Source organism: Haemaphysalis longicornis, unplaced genomic scaffold (genome assembly GCF_048455015.1).
Source record: "Haemaphysalis longicornis isolate Haplotype H1 unplaced genomic scaffold, Haemaphysalis longicornis Haplotype H1 scaffold_1, whole genome shotgun sequence".
NCBI lineage: Eukaryota > Metazoa > Arthropoda > Arachnida > Ixodida > Ixodidae > Haemaphysalis > Haemaphysalis longicornis.
The window spans coordinates 227,899,161-227,920,787 of record NW_027526203.1 but is presented as its reverse complement, the minus strand read 5'-3'; the positions used below and the strand labels follow the sequence as shown (position 1 = coordinate 227,920,787).

The following is a 21,627-nucleotide window of genomic DNA, read 5'->3' as shown; positions in this document are numbered from 1 at the left end:
CGCCAAGGGTTCTAAAAACGTATAAGGCACTGTCCTCAATATATCGATCATCGGATGATCCGTATCCGTAGAATACCCGTTTGTTAGTGTGGAAATCGTTTGTTTCGTCAACCAAGTGACTTCCACTAGACGAATGATTAACATTTTAAAAGAATTCAGGGGAAGTTTGGAGGCGCCCCATCTGAAACCTCACCAACGCTTGAACTAGCAGTCCTGGTTTCGCTGCAAACATACAGTCTACGTGCGGATGAAATGATGCAGCAACTATGAAGCGCGTGGTTGAGCAATCATTCTATTAACGAAAAAAAAATTGGCACACCTTGCTCTAGAGGTGCAAGGCGGGAGAAACAGCAGAGCTGGGGGTTGACCTAGCTACTTCCTACACTGACAGCATATTCCAGCAGAGAGGGAGCAGAAAGAGCAAGTTCATGTACGTCCCTCGTACGACGAGCAGCAACTCAAGCTTGTTGTTACCCTCGACATTAACGGTCTCGAAGACGTCGTCCCCGCCGACCGAGTCAAGCCCGCTTACTGCCCTCCCTCCAACCCACTCAGGGCTTTCCCGTCTCAACAACCCCGCCCCAGAATTCCCAATCTCAACCGACCAAAAAACGTCACATGGGCAACACAATGGCCTCCGGCTCTACAGGGGGAGCACTGTAGCGACCGGCGCGCCGTGAGTCCGCCGCGCTGAAGACGGTGGGACGACGACGAAGGCGGGAGCTCCTCACTTGGTACAAACCCACGCGCAAGCCTGGACGACACCGGGCGCTTCTCCCGAGGCGCATGCTCACGTGTGCTCGGATTTTTTTTTTTTTTTTTTGCTACAGCCTCAGCGCGAAGGTCCTGCCGGGCGCCTCTCACAGGGGGAGTTTTTTCTTGGTATTTTTTTTTCTAGCGTCAACGGACCAAGCTCAAACTTAAACAGCTCTTCTGTTAAAACTGAAGCGGTAGGTCTGTCAGAAAATATTGTCGGAAAAGCGAAATAAGTTACATTGGGACGCATTGAAATGGTGCCTGTCGAAAAAGGGATACCTACCACAAGGTCAGGATATTCCATGCTGAAATGACGGGTGTTGGAGTTCCGTAAATTATACGTGGCAGAAAGGAGCCGGAAGATGCCTTACCGGAAACTGCCGCCGTAGGTCGAGGCAAGAGGTGACGCAATTGGGAATCGTTTGTTAACGATATAAACAATTTAAATTGAAATACCACATTGAAAACAACATATTATTAAAAATAACATATTTAAAGAATAATTCTGCCCTTTTAACCCTGAGGAAAAGAACTTATAATAAACGTCCAGATCTCCTACCAGATCCAGAACTAACCATTGAGGGCCAACCCGTCCACAATATCCTACACCTACGCATCTAGGCCTCACCATACCAAAATGGGCTCAGGTGCCCAGAGCATATCCTTTCCTTGCAACGGACTCTCGAGCAACTAATCGACCTCATCCACCGAGTCTCCCTTCAACGATTTGGGCTACAAGAAACTGGCACCCTGGGCATCATTTACGCCATCCTTATTAACCGGGTTACGGGCAGGACACCATACTTAGCCCTTAAACCCGCGGAGAAGAAAAAAACTAAACGTCGCGATACGCCAACCCTACCAGGTCGCCCTTGGACTACCTGCAAAAACAGCCACAAGAAAACTTCTACAGATCGGCGTCCATATAATGCATGGGAGGAACCGGAAGAATGTCATCGCACCTCCCAATTCACACGACTCAAGCTTGCGCCAACCGGCAGGGCTACATTTTGCCGGCTCGGCTACAGGCCGCCCAAAAATGCGAACAGAGGTAACGCATACCTCTAGCCAGACGACACTCCATAAAAGTTGGACCTAGCCCTACAAATATGCACCCCATCCATAACAAGGCACGCCGTGAATCCCGGATACGAGCCCATGGAAAACGCTTTCCGAACCCTCCCGTTACTCGTTACACGGATGCCTCGCGCACCCCCAACAACCTGCCCATGCCGTGAGCGTCACCAACGCCAACGGAGAAGAACAGACGGCCGCTACAGTTCCCACAACCGGTGTTGAGGCAGCAGAATAACTCGCCATCGCACCACTGTGAACGATTACGTTGCATGTAATGACCGATTCCCAAGTCGCCTGCCGCAGCTTCCTGCTAGGTCACATATCCCCAGCGACCTTCAAAATACTGCAAAGTATCCGCCAGCTCTCGGAAATGCACACCTGGAACCCCGGACACGAGTCCTTGGAGGGAAACGAGCCGGCACACACCCCAGCCCGCGTTCATACCAACGGGGCGTTTCTCAAGAAGGCGAATTCATGCAACGCCTTCGCTCTCCAAGGCCTATTCCACTCCCATCGAGCCCAGAAATTCTAGCCCAGTACAGACCGACCAACTACAGTTTCTTCCAGCCCATCCCCATCTATCCAGAGCAGAGGCGACTGCATTTCGCCGACTTCAGACGAATTCCTATCCCCACGCCACTCTTCTGCATGCTGTGTACCACACACTCTACTACACTACCTGTAATTTCTGTTCCCAACATGGCCTCTTGTAGCACATGGTATGGGAACGTCAGAAAACCCCATCCCTTACCGCCAATCCTCACCCAACGTACGAGCAGTGGGCGGCCGAGATGGCCAGCACCGACCTCTCAATCCAGCGTAGCCTGGTGGGGAGGCCCAGGGCAGTAAGCACGGACCAGGGCTTCTCCGACTAGCACCCGCCGCGGTGGCTCAGTAGCTAAGGCGTTGTGCTGCTGAGCACGAGGACGCAGGTTCGATTCCCGTCCGCGGCGACCACTTTTCTGGTGGACACGAAAAGCAAAAACGCCCGTTCGTTCGAGATTTCGGCGCACGTTAAAGATCCCCGGGTGGTCGAAATTAATCCGGAGCCCTCCACTACGGAGCGCCCCATCGCCTGCGTTGCGTCGGGGCGATTAACATTAGAATCAATAAATCAATCTCTTCTCGGACTAGTGGAGGCCTCCCGCCGGGCTGGCGCACAACCATCAGCGTCTGAAGTTCGTCTCTATTAAAGTTTTTCACTCGCTCGCTCACTTCAATCCAGAACACTACTTCTGTGGCTCACATTGGCGGAATGAAAATTTCTCGGATAAATCTGAAAATTTCTAGAATAGGTTGTCGTCGTATGCAATCACCTCAAACGACGTAAAAAATTAGAAATATATGAAGTGCTGTTTTTCTCTATATGCTCAGTTTGTGATATCGATCCGACATCGATTTTAGCTTTACTCCGTACCTACACCAGTGCGCACTGCTTTTTTCAGCTGTATGCGACTAACGGCCACTCTATGCTTTTGTCTTGTAGGAAGGGGTATAATCAAGAGACCAATGACCGCAAGAACACTTTTTTTGGTGGCAGCACTCCTGTTGAATTTGCTGACTTGGGGCAGCGCATCAGTTCTTTTGAATGGAACCAACGATACAACGTTGAAGCCCGTCTTCCAGGAGGCCATGAGCAATGCTCGACGAATGATAGCTGAAGCATTCGCAAAGGTACCACTCGACATCATGAGGAGCCTGCAAGCGGCGGAGGTGTCCGCCTCGTGTAGCGTGGCCATGTTGAAAATGATGCGGGCGTTCCAGAACTTGGAGCCCTGGGCGTTCAGATGTGAGTATGCATATCACGAATATGTTTCATATCCACGTGTGGTGGGACAGTTTTAAAGCGAAGCTTGAGTGTTCTTGCTCATGGAGTCTGTAACGCGAAAACGCTCAAGTGAAAAAAAAAAAAAACGCTTCCCGTGGCCGAAATCGAACCTCGGTCCCTCGCTTTCTTTTTTTTCTTTATTGCCGGGCTTGGACATCAACAAAAACAAAAGGCGACCTGAGTTCCGTGCGTTATAGAGCCGACGTCTATCCGATTGCTCCATATCGACGTAGTCGAAGCAGCTTGGAAAAATTAGACGACAACCGAAGAATCTGTCACGAGCAAGCTTCGCGTTCCACCATCGTCGTAGTTTGACGAAGGGGGGGTGCATGATTTTTGTATTTGAAAATAAAAATAGGAATTTATTGGAATTCTCCGGATTATGGCGGCTTCATAAAACAACTGGCATGTAAGTAGCTTGGATACCGACTTTGAAATCGCAAAAAAATTCTGTTTTCAGTGAGTAGCAGCTCTGGCAAGAATTACTAACCACTGCTAGACGCGGAGCGAACTTCTTTGAATTACATCAAAACTGAAATTGACAAGGCGGCATCGCGTTATGCAAGTCCTCGAGCTAGCACAGCGTGATTGCGGCTGGGGGTGAACGTTTTTTTTTTAATATTTTTCATTTAATCCCATGCAAGCCTTGTATGCAGAACCTTTTCTGTTTGTTATCATTGGTCATTTGCACTTACACTAGTTCATTTCGGTTTTCACGACCGCACTTATGCCTCGTGGCCAGAAAACACAGTTCCTGCTTTCTGACAACGGCCTGAGATCGATAAATCAGGTATATCTAGGACAACAATGGGGTATATCTAGTTTCGTTTTACGCCGGTTTGCTGAGCAAGCTCTACAACCGTACCCTCTGTGAGCAAAAAGCTCCTACGAAGAGCTGTAACTTGTTCCAGGTATATGTTGCAGCCTTCTCCGACATGGCGCTCCAGAATAAGAAAGGGAAGTAGTCATAAAATTTAGCCATAAATTTTTTGTGTTCTTGCAAATAAGTGAATGGGGACCGGTTTAAAAATCATGCACCCCTCCGTCTAACGACGACGATAGTAAAGCGCCATGATTTCTCGTGAGGGATTCCTTGGTTTTCGTCAGAGTTCGGACTTTGACTCTTTGAACTTTGAATTTAACTCGCACGGAGTTTGGACTTTTAATCGCAGTGGCTTTGACTTTGACTCCATTTGCTTTCACACGCAAAAAGCTTCGCGTTCAGCCATCGTCGTCGTTAGGCGGAGGGGTGCAGGATTTTTTAAATTTTGACGCCCATGCACCCCTCTCGAAATCCCAACAGCTTTGACCGTGTTGGAAGGGCGCAATCGCATACACGTCGGCTTCGTAATGCTAGGGGCCCAGGTTCGATTCCGACCGCGGGGAGCGTTTTTCCCTTCCCTTCCCCCACGATCATCATCATGGTCAGAAAAGGTGGCTTTCCTGCAGTGCGTGTTGTGGTGTGCACGGAAGCAGTCAGTGATCGTAGAAAGCTTCGCTTCAACAGTATCTGCGGTCATTCTTTCCCTCACGCGGGTCCCCATAAAGGACCCAGGGGCGGGCAACGCCCCACACGCGATATTTATGGTGGGAATTTTGCTGGAGACGAGCCCACTACGAACGCATCATAGCCAGCGCGTACGCATCATCATCATCATCATCATCATCATCATCATCCTTATAATTATTACGCCCACTGCCGCACGTAAGTTTCCCCAGAAAACCGGTAGGATACCCTGTGATATCTGAATCCATTTTTTTTCCTCCAGAATCTTTTCACCTCCTTCCAAGATATTTGTCTCCAACGTCCTCACACAGGAACGAAACTGTAGGAGGGGGCACATTGTGAAGCGGACAGCCTTCGCGAGCTTCTTCCTCTGAGGCTTGCGACTCCTCTCCCCGCGAGAGGGCATCCAGTTCATTGCATCGGGGAAGCGACGGAGCGCTATCTTCAGATCTCGCGCTACAATTTAGCGGTTCTGTATACCGAAGCGGTCGGTGCGTCGTGACACAAGGCACCGTACGAGGTTCCCGCTTTCCGTTAATAGACACATGCGTTGCCAGCCGTGTACTCGTGCGTTTAAAAATGGGGCATCATCTCAACCTCAGCGGTTTAAAATGCTAGTGCCACCCCGACGTGAAAACAGAGCTGCACATCATGCGCAGCAGCCATCAACTCTAGCACAACTGCTGTACCGAAGAGCATGTGTGGTGAACCTGGCCACCGATATAAACTGCTCCTCCTGTCTCGCTGTTCCCCACAGCATAGACAGCATCTCGAAAATGCGGTAGTAAACTTTTTCCTACACCGAGAAGGCCTACAGTACTGTGATGTTTGCAAAGTTTGCTACGGCGAGTGATTTTTGCATTTTCTAGACGTTATCCCTCCGTGCCTTCTTCACAACGTATCGATTGATTGTAGGGTATAACGCACCTACGCAATACAGGCGATGAGGCGCGCCGTAGTGGAGGGCTCCGCATTAATTTCGACCCCCTGGGGAGGACCTTTGACGTGCGCCAAAATCACGCACACACGATTGTTTTGGCTTTTCGCCTCCATAAGAAAAGCGGCCGCCGCAGCCGGAAATCGAAGCCGCGTCCTCGTGCTCAGCAGCACAACGCCTTAGCCACTGAGCCACCGCGGCGGGTTTTACAACGTATTAGTGCATAGAACAAGGCCTCATCAGCAGAGAGGTGTCTGTAGTTTGAAACACGGACAGTAATTGGTTTCTGTAAGAAAGCGGCAGTGCAACAGACGGAACGGTACGAAAAGGAGACAACAAGCGTAAATGTTCGTCATCATTTCGTTCCGTCCAGCCTGTTGTGCTGCCGCTTTCTTATAACGTTATGTACCAACCAGCTGAAGTGTCAGTTCTTGTGAGCTTTATTTTTTGGCTCTCGTTCACACTGGAAACCTAAACACTTTTGCTTTATTGATGTCGCGAAGTGGTGGCATGCATGCGGCACGCGTCCTGCGCTTTCAGATTAACGCGTTTGTTTAACCAGGTATGCCAAGTTTTTATCGGCTCACTGACGAAATGTGAGGCTGAGACATTATGTGTAATCTCGATTTTCGCCGTGGGGCCCACAATACATCCCGGCTCAAGCGGGGTGAGAAAAAAAATGCCGTGGTTGAACACTATTATACAAAGTTTCTCTTGCCGGAATTTGACGCCGAGAGCACGAAGTTAACGTGCACACAAGGGCTCAGCAAAACAAAACAGATGCTTCTCGCCGCAGTTGCCTCTCTAGGCGCGCACGCGCAGTAAACGTGTATACAGACTGCACCTCGTATCATTTTCTGATTGCACGCGTATCATTTCCCGGCGGCACTCTCCCGTACTCTTTCCCCGTACCACCTCTCCGCACCACTCCACTTAGAACAAACGAGTGACAGGACGCTTCCACTCCGCTTGAGCGCACAAGGAGCCGGCTTGACCTTGGCTGACATTGTAGGTCAGATCGACGCAATGAGCGCTTTCCTGGTTTTGTATGCGGTGTAACAGAGCTTTCGCTCTAAAAATTTTGCCGGGCTTGAATTCGAAACCAAGTTCCCCGATCCATAGCTCTAGACCGCGCTGACGGCGCTTATGACCTTTGATACCCTTGCGCCAATAAACTCCACTAATGAAGCAGAGAGCGCCGAAAACGCGTACACAAAGGCACCGCAAGGCCAAACACACGCTGCTTGGCGCAGTGGATGCTGGAGGTGCGCGCACTCTAAAAATAAGCCCCGTACCATGTTGTTTTTTTTATTACTGCTATAAATATTTAGAACCGATCGGAATAACATAATGGAATACTACTACTGCCTGGTAAGCGCGTGTTTGGCGTCCCCACAACGCGGCCACGCTCGACATTGGCGCGAACGAGCGGCAAATTAAGCAATATATAAACTGTGCTCGGTTCGGGACGCATGTTCGTGCTCACTGTAACAAATTTTGAGGCGATTTTTTAGTCATTCGCTCACATAATTTAGACTCCCATAAGTACCAAATTGTCTAGCGTACGGAAATTGGTCACAGTTGGCACAGGACCGAGGTAATTGGAGAATAATGGGAGAGGCCTTTGCCCTGCAGTGGGCGTAGATAGGCTGGTGATGATGATGATGATGATGAAGTACCAATACATGTCGCTGCCGCGTACGCGTGGTGTCAGGGTCGTTCTCTTTTCTCAGTATCTTTCAGCGGGGTGTGGAAACGTCACCGCGCCATTTCTTCGTTCAGCTTTTACCGCCGTGAGCGGGATGAGGGATTCATAAGCAGAATGTTAAAAAAAAAATGGCGCAAACGGAACGCAGAAAGTCAGGCGGCCCCGTCCCAGAGCGATGCCGCGGCGCAGAATATCGCTGTATCACATGACGCCTGCAACCTGATGTTCTTGCATACGTCACCTGGAGGCGAGGCACCATGGGCAGTCACGGTGCGAGCAGGTGGACGCAACGAGGGAGAATCGTGAGGTGGGCGAAAATACGATGTTTTGATTTGCGATAACTCTACTAGTACACGTCGCTTTAAAAATTCCTGAAGGAGGTGTTGACTAGTACACTGAATTATTTGAAAATCTGAACACCTATGTATCAGCAAAACCTCCTTCAGGGCTCATTTAAGTGCGGACAGTACGCCTAGCCGCGCGACATTGGAGAAGTAACTTTTGTAGTTAAATCCAACATTTTCGAGCCATTTTTTTGCCGACACGAAGCTGATTCTTCCCGTTGACAATACTCCGCTGGAGTAGAAAGTAGTATTTCGCTAATGCGACGCGGCAAGTGCCACAATGACAAGTCTGCAATTCGTTTGAAGGCTGCATAAAGGATTCCGGGAAATTCCGAGAGGAAGACCGAAATGGCTTCACTAAGGCTGGATTTCTGTTGCCGTTGTTTAGCCAACAACGCGCATCGCCTGCTTTTAAACAGGTCTCTCCTTAGATGTCACCACAACACCCCTTTTTCGCCACTGCTGAAGATATGCGGAGTCATGAACACCCTGAAATCAGACGGTCACATATACAACGCGGCAGTTGTGTGTGACTTGTGAGTAGCACTAGTTTTTATCACGTCAAACACACTTACACGTCGGAAAAGTTGCTGATGCTGTTTTCCAATAAAGAGAGTATGCACCGACGATTAAGGAAACTAGAGTGAAGTTTGACCACGATATCCGACACACGTACGTGAAACTAGGTGAAACTTTGCGTTCAAGACCCACGACAGCAAGTACAGTCTCCATGGCGTTTAAATCAGTTTTAAACTGACTCTATCAGCGGGAATCGAGTTTGGTCTGTATAACTGTTAGTTTGCCCTTATCATCATCGACATCATCATCACCACCACCACCACCACCTCGGTCGTGGTCGTCGTCGTCGTCATCCTCAGCAGCAGCCGCAGCCTTATTGCGTCCATCGCTGGACGAAGGCCTCTCCCAAATACAATACACGCTTACAAGATTTTATGCACAGATCCACGCACCTTATATGTAATGCTGCAGCCGCTATGCACCCTGTAATGTGAAGTACCACATAATGGGCGACACTTCTCCGTTGCCGAAGTGTATAATGAACGAGATACCGCTGTTACGTAAATGACATTGGCTCACGTGCACTTGCCCTCGTGAGCAGTGTTCGACTCTTCCGGCAAGTACCCGACGGGAGTCTTACAAGGAACGAAGAGCGACCTCGGCGCCTTCGATGAATGCCTGGAGACGGAAGTGGTGGACAGTTTTGGTCGCGTTACGTCACAGGGCCAATACTGCTCCGTCGTGTTCTACTTTCCGAACGCTCGAGCTTTTGAGAGCGAGATGGCACCCATGCTACAGAGCCTCCATCCACTGGTAAGCTTTGAAAAAAAAATTCCTTTATTATTGCCAATTCGAGAAATAATCAGTTTCGCAAGTTAGAGTATTTATGTGACTCCAAAGCTAAAAATATAATTTTTGCTCCGTAGTTTATTATAAAACCTGCTTTAATCTATCTGTACCTACCGACAATGTATGGAACCTATGCTATTGCGTTGTAGGCCCATTTACTGCGGCATTGCGATTGTCCCAAGGTATACACAACAAGAAAAGTATAGAAGGAGTTCGTTGAGCCTGCAGTGGGATACCTTATTTAGCCTTCCTGCCTGTACTTTTTCTAGCGTACGGAAACACCCAATAAACAACACATTTAATTGCAGACTATAAAACGGTTCCAGAAGCGTACAGTGCGAATGATGTCAACCACAACAATGTGGCTAGAAGTTCGCAAATGGCAGGTTTCATTTAAAGCATTAAACCATACAAAAGAAAGTAGGAGAAGTTTACCAAGGCATTTTAGCGCGTAACAGCAGCCTAAACAGCGAGCTTACTTAATTTTGGCTTTTGGAAAGACCAGGCAAAAGTATCAATAAAAGCTAGAGCCCCTGATAAATGTTTAGTGCGTAATGCCACACCAACTGGGGCTTGACATGCCGTTCCGGAAGTGTTGGCTTAAGTTCAATTCACATTTTTTTTTTTCAGATGCGGACATTCCAGGAATACTTCTACCTCGACTCGCTCCATGTAGCTCGCATGGGGATCTGCTTGCTTAACGACTGCGACAAGGGTGACTTGCAGGCACTCTTAAACTCGGGTAATACTCATCATTTGGCATAAATACATTAACGTGACATCACTTATTTTCATCTGAAATATCCGCACCTGAACAAAAACAAATGCGGAATTTGTGGAGTGTAATATTGAAATATTAGTTCGCGTTCAGACGATACTAAATATGAGGTCTTGTTTTTAACTAGCAGAGAAATAATCCTGTTTGGACTGCCCTATACAGCTGAAATTTGAGGCAAGCCACTCAGGTTTATTGCGGTACAGTAACAAAACACGCACGCACACTAAATACCAGCGCTTGCGCGAAAGTTCACTTAAACAAAGGCATTAAATTACTATTGTAAAATCCAAGACCACACGGAAAACCAATTATAGGCCCCATTAAATATACAGTCAAAAAGTGTCATTATATTTGCATTAAAAAGGAATCCAGGTAATCGCAGCGGGAACGAACAACTTCCAGGCAACATGCAAGCCTCCGAATAAGTCAATGGTACGAGCCACCAAGGCCACGTGGGCTTTAAGTGGTAGTGGGTATGGTGCAATTTTCTTTCTGAGACCAGGTGACCCACTGGCGTATGAAAAAAAAGGCACGTGGAGGGAGGGGGGAGGCAATCGTTGCTCTTCGAGAGCATTCGAAAGCAGCTGCCCTGAGCCTTCAATTCCCCTCCGGGATTTGATCAACGATGTGCCAACCTCCGCCGTCTCGCTTCTAAAGAGGGAACTGTGCATCCGACTCTGCGATAATCCTAAAGGCTGTCTAGACAGGGATTGATTTCGACATTATGTACAATACGCCGCATGAGTTGGATTTCGGCGTTGCTATTTCTGGTTGTGCGAAATCTACCAGCAATGGTAACAATAATAAAATCAATATCCTTATTTCTAGTAGTACGGCTAACATGCCATTTCATGATATTCGTTATCTACAACTACGAACGCGTTTTCTAGCAGCAGTATGTTAAATTTAGATTGTGTTTAAGGCGTTTATATTGTTCACACATGTCGAACTTTTCATTTCAGTGAAACCCTCCTTAATAGACGTCCGGGTATCCCACTGCGTCACCAACCAGGCTCAACCGTGGACAGCCGCTCAGAAAGCCATCTGGTAAGTCATTACGGGGGTTCTCGAGGCAGGGAACTTTTTTGAACAATAAAACAAACACAATCCAAATGAATCAGCGCAATGACGGCCCCTCGGGAAGAACTGGTGCTTCCACCGACTCTAGAGGCGCTTAAGAGAACACATTGTTGATTTGAAACCACAAAACCTAGCTAGATGCCCACCGTCGTGGAGTTGTGGCGATGGGCTTGCTGCCGCCTCCTGTGTGTTAACAAGTCAGGCACCGAACTGCTGGCTCGAAAGAATACAGCTGATAATAACGCGCTGTGCCGTTAGAGTTGGTGCTAAGGGCCATGCAACGTCGTTTTACATGCTCTCCGAATTTACTGTGCGACAACACATATTCAAAGCTCTACAGTGTTACAGTGTGTAAAGTTCTGAAGTGGCCATCAAGACCGTCGTCTCTTTTGCCGTTTCGATTACTGCTAATGGCCATGGAATTGCGTCAAAAGAACTTCTGCCCAGGCCGGTTGGCAGAAATGGGTTGAGAGTGCAATTATACCTCACAGGAATCGGCTAGCAGAATAAAAAATTGTTCCCGAAACTACGAAGCCTCCATACTTAACTAGTAGCTACACAGCCTTAAACATCACAGAATGATGCGAGTTATAAAACTTTGCGACGAAAGAACCAGCACTACGGTGCGTCTTTTTTGCCATACGGTTAACCTGTCACGCTCCAAACATATATTTTTGGACGAAAACGGGTTGTTAGCTTTGGAAGTGTTACTCCACAAGAGACAGTATTGTTACTAAGGCTAGGCGTCAAGTAAATCTTTATTGTGGTTAATCGGCATGCATTAATTGATTAATTGATCGGTTAGTCGGTTGGTGTGCTTCGCAGAAGGAATAAAAAAAATAATGCCAGATTTCGATTTCCTAGTGTCTTTTTTTGCTATCAGATAATCAACACGGAGGAGTCGAAATCGCATCATACAGTCTTACATATTAAGGAGATATCGTGTCTATACATGGGGCCAGTCCAGGTGGGCTAAGGAGACCCCCGAGGGGTACATTCGTGGCACAAATGAACGTTTAACTGGCGCTGTTTTTAGAAGGAGCGAGCCCGGCGGCGCGGCTCCTCTCGTCTTCGTTGCCGCTTCATGTGGTTGCGCTTCTAACGATGGTCTTAAGAGATGTGATTGTTGCTTTGTAAGACGATGCCTTTAAATATGCTTACGCAGACTTTTGGGAGCCTTGATATTATGTCTGCTGCCCCCCTTTTCATGTGTAGAACCGATTACCCAATTAATCGCGAACAATCAATCAATCGATTAATCAGTAGATTAATCGATCAGTTTCATTCCTTCAATCGTTACCTAGCTAGTCTTTCTCCTAGGGATAACCGCCTAGCATTAAACGAATCACTGGCGTAGCTGCAACAACGTGTTCGGGGAATTTTGTATGTGGTATTTTTTTTCGAGGCTGTAGTATTAAGAAAACTCAGTTGAGTTCCCTTTATAAGGCCTTCCTGTTTGACGCACCGTGTAGAAATTGCATTAAGCAATTCTAGCTGTCATCCACCGCATAAAGTCAATATTTTATATGCAGCATGATTCTAACTCCAACTGCCGAAGTTCCGCCTCAACTTCACCGCCAACGAAATTTCAAGAACATAACATGTAATGAGAGGTGGTGGCTGAAGCCCCATGCATACACTCGCCTATAAACACTAAATATTGTCAGGAAGTGTATTCTCTAATGGCAAGGCATAGACGGAACCAAAAGTCGAGCTTCGATCCTCTCGGGGATAAACAACAGAGACATCCAGCTGAATTCGATCACGATCCAAGCGGTCACGATGCCTGTGCTTGCGGGGTATTCATAGCATAATCTGTATATTATATCGACGTTGATGGTAACGATGGCTTCATGGTCTCCCAGTGCACACTGTGTAGAATGATTGGGTACCTCTCCATCCTTGCAGGGGTACCCTTATATACTAGTCGCTGGCTGCAGACTTCGTTACAACGGCGCGTGAATGAGTTGTAAGAACATAGTAATATTGATGCAGGCATGGGGATGGCGTGGGCTTAGCGGAAGAAGGCTAGCTGCGCCCACTGCCTCACTCAGTGCTTCCTTGTCCACTGAAACTACCGCGTGATGGTGTCTTCCCTTACGTTGCTTTAGGAACACGCTGTATCCAACCTTTGTCATACCTCTTGGAACTCCCTCTTAAACAGACAACCCATTTTCCATGTCTCTCTCCTCGTATATAAGGTCTTAATATACCACAAGATGGTTTATAATCCCAAATCATCATGCCACTGCAACCCGCAGTAGCCTAACAACCTACGCACCTCCTACACGCAAAATAACAGGAAGACGTCACCAAATCAGAACAAGGCACCGTAATTCTCATCCAAGCATTTCTTACGAGTCACCTCACGCACAGGACGCCATTCCTATTCCTGAAGAATTCTGAAATAAAGAAACTCGTCACTATAACCCGTCAGGCCTACAAGACAGCACTCAGCCTACCCCGTGACACCACGTAACTACCACAGTTGGGCCTCCAATATGGCCGGAACTTATCAAAGCCGACAAAGCCACAAAACTACGCGGCCTCACCTTCTCACCCACTGGCCGGAGCTTACCACATCGGCTATTAACCTTAACTGCGCCATAACCGTAAGAATCCGATCTCCTCCATGAGTGAATATCCATCGCCCCTGTACCACGCAATATGCATCATCAGCACCCCGCAGCAAGCCGGCAAGCGACAACTCACCATCACAAATTACATACACCCGACAACCTACCACTCACTACATCGACGCCACGCCCTTCCAGAGCACCAATTGTTTTGTCACCAACCACCAGGGATAAGAAATCACCCCCGTTACGATTCGCACCTCAGTGGAAAGTTGCCATCACCCTAGCTTTACAAACCACGGAATAATAGATCGCGATCCTCACAGATTCTCAATCAGCCTGCTGAAACTACCTCACCGGTCGTATCTGCCATCAAGTCCTGCAGATTTTACGCCAGAATCTCCATCTGCCCCTTGCCCTCATCGTATGGACTCCAGTCTGCATATGGTTAGAAGGCAACGAGGCCGCCTCTAGGGCAGGGGGAGGGAGATGGGAGCCCATATTTTATATGGCAGAAAACATTGTAACCCACTTCTGAGCTCACGCTAGGGACCATACTCAGTTCAGTTGCGTCAGTTCACTTCCCAAGAGAAGTTCAAACGGACGTTTACGGCATTTGCGTTTGCTTCGTGAAATCATGCTGGTTGAGGGCGTATTTGAGGGCTCTCCAATAGTTTTAATTACCTTAGAGTCTTTACATGGCTGAAATCTCGGCACACAAGCGTTTTAGTTTGTCACCTACATCAGAAAAACTGCCGCAGCGACCAAGATCGAACCCGCGTTCTTGATCTCAACGGCACAACGCTTTAGCCACTGAGCCCCCAGGCGCGTGCGTGCTGTTGATTCAAGGTCTAAATGTGAAGAGGGCTTGAATGAGGCGATGCAGACTGTGGAGTGGGGTAACCGGATAGAGGGTTCATGTACGAAAGGTCCAGCCACAGCTACACGCTATACGTAGGCAAGTGTATTTTTGCTTGGCCATGGGCATGCGTGGGCATTTCACGGAGTGTCATGGTGACGAGTGCTCTATGACCTACTGGCTCTAACTGCAGCGAGAAATCAATAGATAACAAGCTGGCGGGAACCGTGATCGTTGCATGGTTCAACCGATTAACGGAGTTATTACTCATGAAGACCAGTTGTCATGGCCGACATCGTTACCCTAGCTCCCCCAGTGCGTGTGTGAGGTAACGTGCTCAGGTTTACCCCGGTGCCTTCGTTCTCTGCAGCGTTCCCACTCAGCTCCCAGGCCACTGTTTACTACGCTCCTCGACATTGTCCGCTAGGTGACTCAAGCTAAGGAGTTCGGGCCCCGCCGTTCGGGGCTGTAGGATTGGTCGTAGTCACTTATTGTGCCTGCTGTTGTTTACGTTGCGGATAGTCCCCAAGCAGGCCCAATGCCCTCCCACCAATGCCCAAGGCAGTCACCAATGCCGCGGCGTGTGTTGTTGTTGATTTAATAATACAGCTGTTTAAGGGAACCTTTCTTTTCTGGCTCCTTAGCCAGGTTTCGGGGGGCTGCTGCTGCTTTCTGGCGTCTTACGGCGCTAAGTTTTATCTTACACTCTAAAAAGTTAGTTAACCTCAGCTTCTCGTGCCCGCGCGGCCCGGTAAGCGATTCGCGTTGGGGAGAAGGGGGGAGTAGTCGTGAAGTTACTAGAGATAACGCGCGCGTTCTCGGATCGCTCCCGAAGAGTCGTCTGGAGCAGTGATTTCAGGGGAGGGGGGCGCACCCGTGGAAACCCCAGTTTCTGTGTGTATCACGGTCTCTGCGCTTGGAGCTGGTGACATCTTCGCCAGGGAGATTCTAATGCTGAACGGTTATCTTTACTTCCGGTATTTTTCTACGCACTCGCCTTGGTCCACAGTCCTAAGAAATGGCTGACGATTGCGATACTCGTTAACGCGAAAATAGAGTGCAGCACTTCCTTCGTCTCAGGAAGTCATCACGTGGTTGGTAATAAGGTTTAATGCACCGACAGTACATAGGGGATGAGGCGTGCCGTAGTGAAGGCCTCCGGATTAATTTCGACCAGCTGGTGATCTTTACCTGCGCTGAAGTATCGAACATACAGGTGTTTTCGCTTTTCGCCTCCATCAGAAAAGCCGCCTCCGTGACCGGGAATCGAACCCGCGTCCTTGGGCTCAGCAGCACACCTTAGCCACTGAGCCTCCGCGGCTTGTCAAAGTGATCGCGGCATAGGCGAACGTACCATTGTGCCCGCTCCTCTGGCATTATCTCGTAGCCCGTCGCTGCCGCGGAATATGTCTGGCGCGGCACCCTGCGCTACCGCCCACCCTCTCACACTTTCGCCCTACTCTTCTCCTCCGCTTTTCTAAACAACAAACAACAAACGAACATTTATTGGGATGGATGGCTCAAAGCCGCATCGGAGAAAGGGGTGGAAGGGAAGATGAAGGCATCAATAATGTCCTAACACGGAGGAGTTATCAACGAACCTCCATAATGCGAATGAACTCTCTTTGATGCGGCCATTATGACGGATCTGCAGTCCTCGTAAGCAAGGACTGAGGCAGGCAGATGTGTCAAGCATAGCCCTATGAGACCTATGCCGTCCCATACAAGGTGGTGTATGGTGGGCTTCAGCGCCTGCCCACATGCATAGAAGACGTATAAAGGGTCGGATGGGGATGCCGCCGCGATGCCGTCGCTTTACGTCTCGCTCTATCTTCCTTGTCCTCGTTCTCTCGCTTACAAAAAGGCTGTTCGGCGAGGAACGCCCCGAAACCACAGGAGCGAGCGCTTAAGAGCTGTGCTCTCAATATCGGGAACTACGCCAAGCATAATACCACTAAAAGATGCCACACCTTAGTTATTTCCACCCAGGTGTGCCGCGAAGAAAGCTTCGCATACGTCGGTTTCCATTTCTGCGTGGGATTCGCCTTTTTTTTTATTGGTACAAGTGTTTATAAAGCACAAGCTATAACCTCCAGGCGCATATAAGGGATACCTTATCCCATATTTTGCGTTGAAAAAATGACAATGCGGCCTATATCTCTTTTTTTTTTTAGTTTGTGTACCCTGCAGTTCATGAATTCAGGTTCACTCCGAAGTATAAAATTTCTGACGCGTTCGCCATAGGTTTTACCCTGCTCCAAATTTTCTTTGGCTGTTTCTTACACGCAGGCTGTTCCTGATCACTTTAGCCTGTTTCATCACTGCCTGCACAGCCATCGACCTCGTCAGCACGGCTGGTAGTATGAAAATTTGCCGAAGAGGTAAGGCTCCACAGTGGCAGCTAAAAAAGGTCGCGTTTGCAATCATACAAGTGGTTGAGGCATATATACAAAACGTGGACATCCGAATAGTGTGCCAGACTTCTACTAAACTACCATATTTGGCCACCCAACCAAATAATGCAGGGTTTTTCGCAGAGTGGGTATCTTGGCTTCACTTCAACTGAACACCGGCCCTGTCCAGATGGACTAACTGCTGCCGTTGGTATGGTCTGCCTGGAAAGATGAGGGGCAAAGTCAATGGCCTCCAGGCAGATTTTCTTCCAAGTTAAGGATGCGGTATCATGAACCTACCTCCTCGCGCTAAAAATATATTGGTACGATTACTTGTCTCCCTATGAGAACCAGCGTATGCCTTAAAACAAAATCAACGCAAGTATTTCAAGTTATAGGGTGCTTAGTGTCATGAATATCGTGAGCACGATTCAGGTTCTCGCTGAGTGGGCCTTGAAAGGCATTGGACATGGAGGCGGCTATTTCGACGGGGTGGTTTTAATTTTTTTTCAGGGAATGCATCTCGCAATATCGATTGATATTTCAACCTCCGATATGACCATAGAAACATACATTCGCTCTAGACCAAAGACAATGCTCAAACACTCACTTGTGGTACGAAGCACCTGCTACTCATCGCTGCCTTATTCTGAGGCCAGAGGAATGCACTACTCTGTCTGTACCCTTGCCCACAGCTTCCGCACGCCGATTGTATGACGAGTTCTGGAAAGCATTCTTTGCCTGATTCTGAGGCAAGCCCGCTCATTTTTTTATACAGGGGCCAAGGCCACACCAGCCTGTTTAGAGCACACTACGTGCACGGACATAAGTGGAAAAGCTTTTCATTTTCGGCTGCAAGATCATGCTAGATATTTTTCGCTTTATAATCTGGCGTTGGCTCTCTAATATGGAGGTACTATTTTCTTTGTATTTTGACACAGTGTGTACTCGCACGGCTTCCAGGAAACTTTGCGTTGAGAGCTAAAACCCCAAAAAGTAGAGCGCGAATAAACTGAAGCTCTATTTGCAGGACTATTTGCTTGTACCATAGTACGCTGTTCTTGTTCTGAACTATCACAACCGCGTGAAGGAAAAGTTACTATGCTGTTCGATAATCGTATGCTTTATTTCGCTCTTTCTACGACAGAAAATGGCTTCGCTGTTGCTTGGATTGAAGGTCGCAAGTAGGAAAAACGTGACGGCTGTGGCTTACTGGTTTATTTGACGCATCGACTGGCGTCTTAGTACGAGGAAAAACTGAATATGAAAACCGTCGGATACGGGCTGCCTACTATAAGCGCGCAAGTGCAACATTGCAGACACGCAGACAGAAGGCGTGGTGGCCGGCCGCATCTTATAAAGAGATGGCATCGCGCCCCTGCTATGCCGAGCAGCCACAGTACGCCGAGCTTTCATATCATCGCCTACAGTATTTTATACTGGAGTGGATGTTTCAGATGTAGCAGCAGTCATAGGCCACGTTTACGGGGTTGCGCCAGGAGCGCATCTCAGAGGACTAGAGCTGCGGAGAGATAACGCTTTCTAGACTGTTGACAATCTGGTGCGACTTCCGAACATAGCGGGGTGTTTACATGACGCCGCCGCCAAAAAAACTGGGTTCGCCACCCTTTTGTCCCACCATGTAAAGGCGCTAGGGAATTTTAGCCTAAATAAAATCTACCGGAACCAGAGATCGTAATGTTTTATACCCCTCGCCTTGGAAACAACCGACGCCTCCTTGATCAGAACTTAAGAGAAGGAGGTTTGTTTTCGTTCAGGCATGAGGTCTTTAATGGAGAAAATGTCAAATAACATTTGAACTTGAGCACTGTCATACAGACAGAAGCGAGAATTTTGCACCGCAGTTTCGTTCTAATGCCTTCGTCGCTTGACGTTCGCTTTCAACGAAATCGAACCTAAAGTAAGATTGACATGCTAGGATCAAAACGACCATTTCAAGGCTACGAAGGCTTCCGCAGTACATCACCTCGGCAACGAGAAGCGCGGAACTGATCACCGAGCTAATTTGAGGAACCGCACCAACTAACGTAGGTGACAAAAGCAACACACGCAAAACTCTTCGTCTTACTTGAACAATATTTCTTGCATGCGAAGGCAAAGCACGTGCTCGTGCTTCAAGAAGTCTCCTCGCTATAGCTTCGTGGAAACCCAACGTTGCCCAAGTTCTGAACTAAAAAAACATGATTACAGAAGCTCACCCATCGGCCGACACAGACTTCAGTTCGATGGACCCGATTGAGAAATAGAACGTGTCCCTTCATTCGCGAACAGTAGGACGTCACAAATGGTTTTCACCGTAGATATCTGGTTCCATGATAGGTACAACCCCGGCATGCAGAACGTTAATTAAAAGTGGTGATAGGCCGCGCCCCATCTGTAAACTGGTCTAAACGATACCAAATCACCCTTATATACGAAAAGAATGCGCAGAATACGTCTAAGCGAAAATTTTGCAGTAAAGAATATCGCGGTTCTAAGATTCTAAGATCTAAGATCTGCTAAGATTCTAAGACCTGCTTCAAGCCGTGGGGATGTGAAATTTTATAATTTCACATCCCCACGGCTTGAAGCAAGGGCGTTCGCTCTGAAACCCACAATTCTACCCCTAGGCTACTGAGGTGGAGCAAATGAGTTTTCTTAGCGATTGCCTAAAAGAATACAATGATTGTTTTAAGTGAAACAGTAGATGGCGCTGGGTGCGCACAGCTAGTGCCGGACTTGTATCAATCCCGCTTTTCAGCGCCACCAATCTTCGCAGATGATCCCGCGACTGCCAGAAGTTCTACGCAAATTGGCAACACGGCTGAAAGGCGTGAAAACGTATATTGAACGATCGCTTCCAACAAGTTATGTCTCTTCAGGATTTCCTGTAGTACCAAAAGCTTCCGACAAACAGTGTCTCTTCAGGAGTTCCTGTAGTACCAAAATAAACGCAATCCTTAGCTGAGTGACACACTGATGCGTTGCACGTATGGGAAAATGCAAGTGCGGGAGTGGCTGCGTGGCGCTGTACGGGAGAATGTGTCTAGAAGGGTACCGGGCGAGGGGCATGCTGCAGCTGCTGGAGATATGGTTCTAGCGCTCACCCAAACGCCTGGCTAACAATAGTGCACCAGCTATCTCCATTCATTACACCACTCCAGGACGTCCCACTCGAATGTTCCACCCGGGTGGGACGGGCCCTCCCATCCGGGCCCTCCCACATGCCAGAAAAAAGAGCAGCAGTGTGGAAGATGGCATGACCGTGTACCCGCCCATTCTAAGATATTTTGCTCTACCAGCAGACCTGCATGAGGCTACCGCAGCCCATGAAAATAGTACGATTGAGCTCCTAATCACAATGAAGGAAATACAGCCACGAAGTAATGCTCAGATCGCCGCAAATGGCAGCAAGCAATTTGTATAGCCTAAACTGCATTCTAAACTTCTTGAGTCACTCGTTCATTTTTCGCCTTAGTTTAGCCTAGTAGAGAAATACACCCTTGTTTAAATTTCAAGACACGTCTAAGGTGAAACTTTCACACCACGATGGCCATTTTATTATCTTCTCTCAGGCCTCATTATCTCCTTAACCAACATTTCTGGCCTCGCCACTGTCGTCATTTTGCAGGTGCAGCCGCAAAGGTGATCACGGCCTTCTCCGTGTTGTCGAACACGCGCATGCTTCTCAAGATCTCAGATGACAAAGACAGTGACGAGTACATCTTCCGGTTTCTACACGGAATTCGATACATTAGCATTGCCACCATCGTTTACGGGCACTGCTTCCAAACATTGCTCGACACTGTGGGTGAGTCACAGTATATGATTTTTTGGGGAAATGGAAGAACTTCTCCATTTCATACTCAGTATGAAAAGGTGGAGCCCTAAGTTTACGTACGTAACGTGTAAACAATTACAAGAATATCCTCGTCTTTCTAATATTTCGGGAAGGTTGATCAGGAGCCGGTGCTGTTATCCTTGGCTTCAAGTAGTAGAGAACAACACACATGTGCAAAATCTACATCTCGTTTTAGAATTCAAAGAGAGCGATAGGGCTTCCCAAGAAAGGTGAGCTCGGATATTTCCTTATTTGGGTGAACTTCAAATTGTGAAACGAAAACAATTTTTGATAACAGTTATTGTTTTATTGTCCTCGTGCAGCATGGTATCTCACTAAAAGCACCTTATAAGTACTTAATGCACCGTTACAAGCGGTGGGACATCCGTTTAATGGCAAGGATACCAACTGACGGCAAACGATTTAGTGCAAGAAAATACATCCGAAGGTGTGATGGCATACAAATAGTTGGCGCAACAAAATGTATTCAGAAAACACCGGAATTGGAGCGGTCAGAAATACCTGTGAGAGGCCTTTGCCCTGTAGTGGGCACAAATAAGCTCTTGTAAATTATG

At 48.0% G+C, this 21,627-nt stretch overlaps 1 protein-coding gene across 1 annotated transcript in view; it reads left to right on the top strand.

The window, feature by feature from the left end:
* LOC144158052 (uncharacterized) overlaps positions 1-21,627 on the top strand; it is a 49,556-nt gene that overhangs the window by 6,432 nt on the left and 21,497 nt on the right. The window contains exons 2-7 of the mRNA XM_077688724.1: positions 3,320-3,622; positions 9,278-9,489; positions 10,156-10,267; positions 11,266-11,350; positions 17,108-17,199; positions 20,843-21,022. Of these exons, the coding sequence (XP_077544850.1) occupies positions 3,343-3,622; positions 9,278-9,489; positions 10,156-10,267; positions 11,266-11,350; positions 17,108-17,199; positions 20,843-21,022 (961 nt within the window). The 5' untranslated portion in view covers positions 3,320-3,342. The remainder of the gene's footprint in view (positions 1-3,319; positions 3,623-9,277; positions 9,490-10,155; positions 10,268-11,265; positions 11,351-17,107; positions 17,200-20,842; positions 21,023-21,627) is intronic.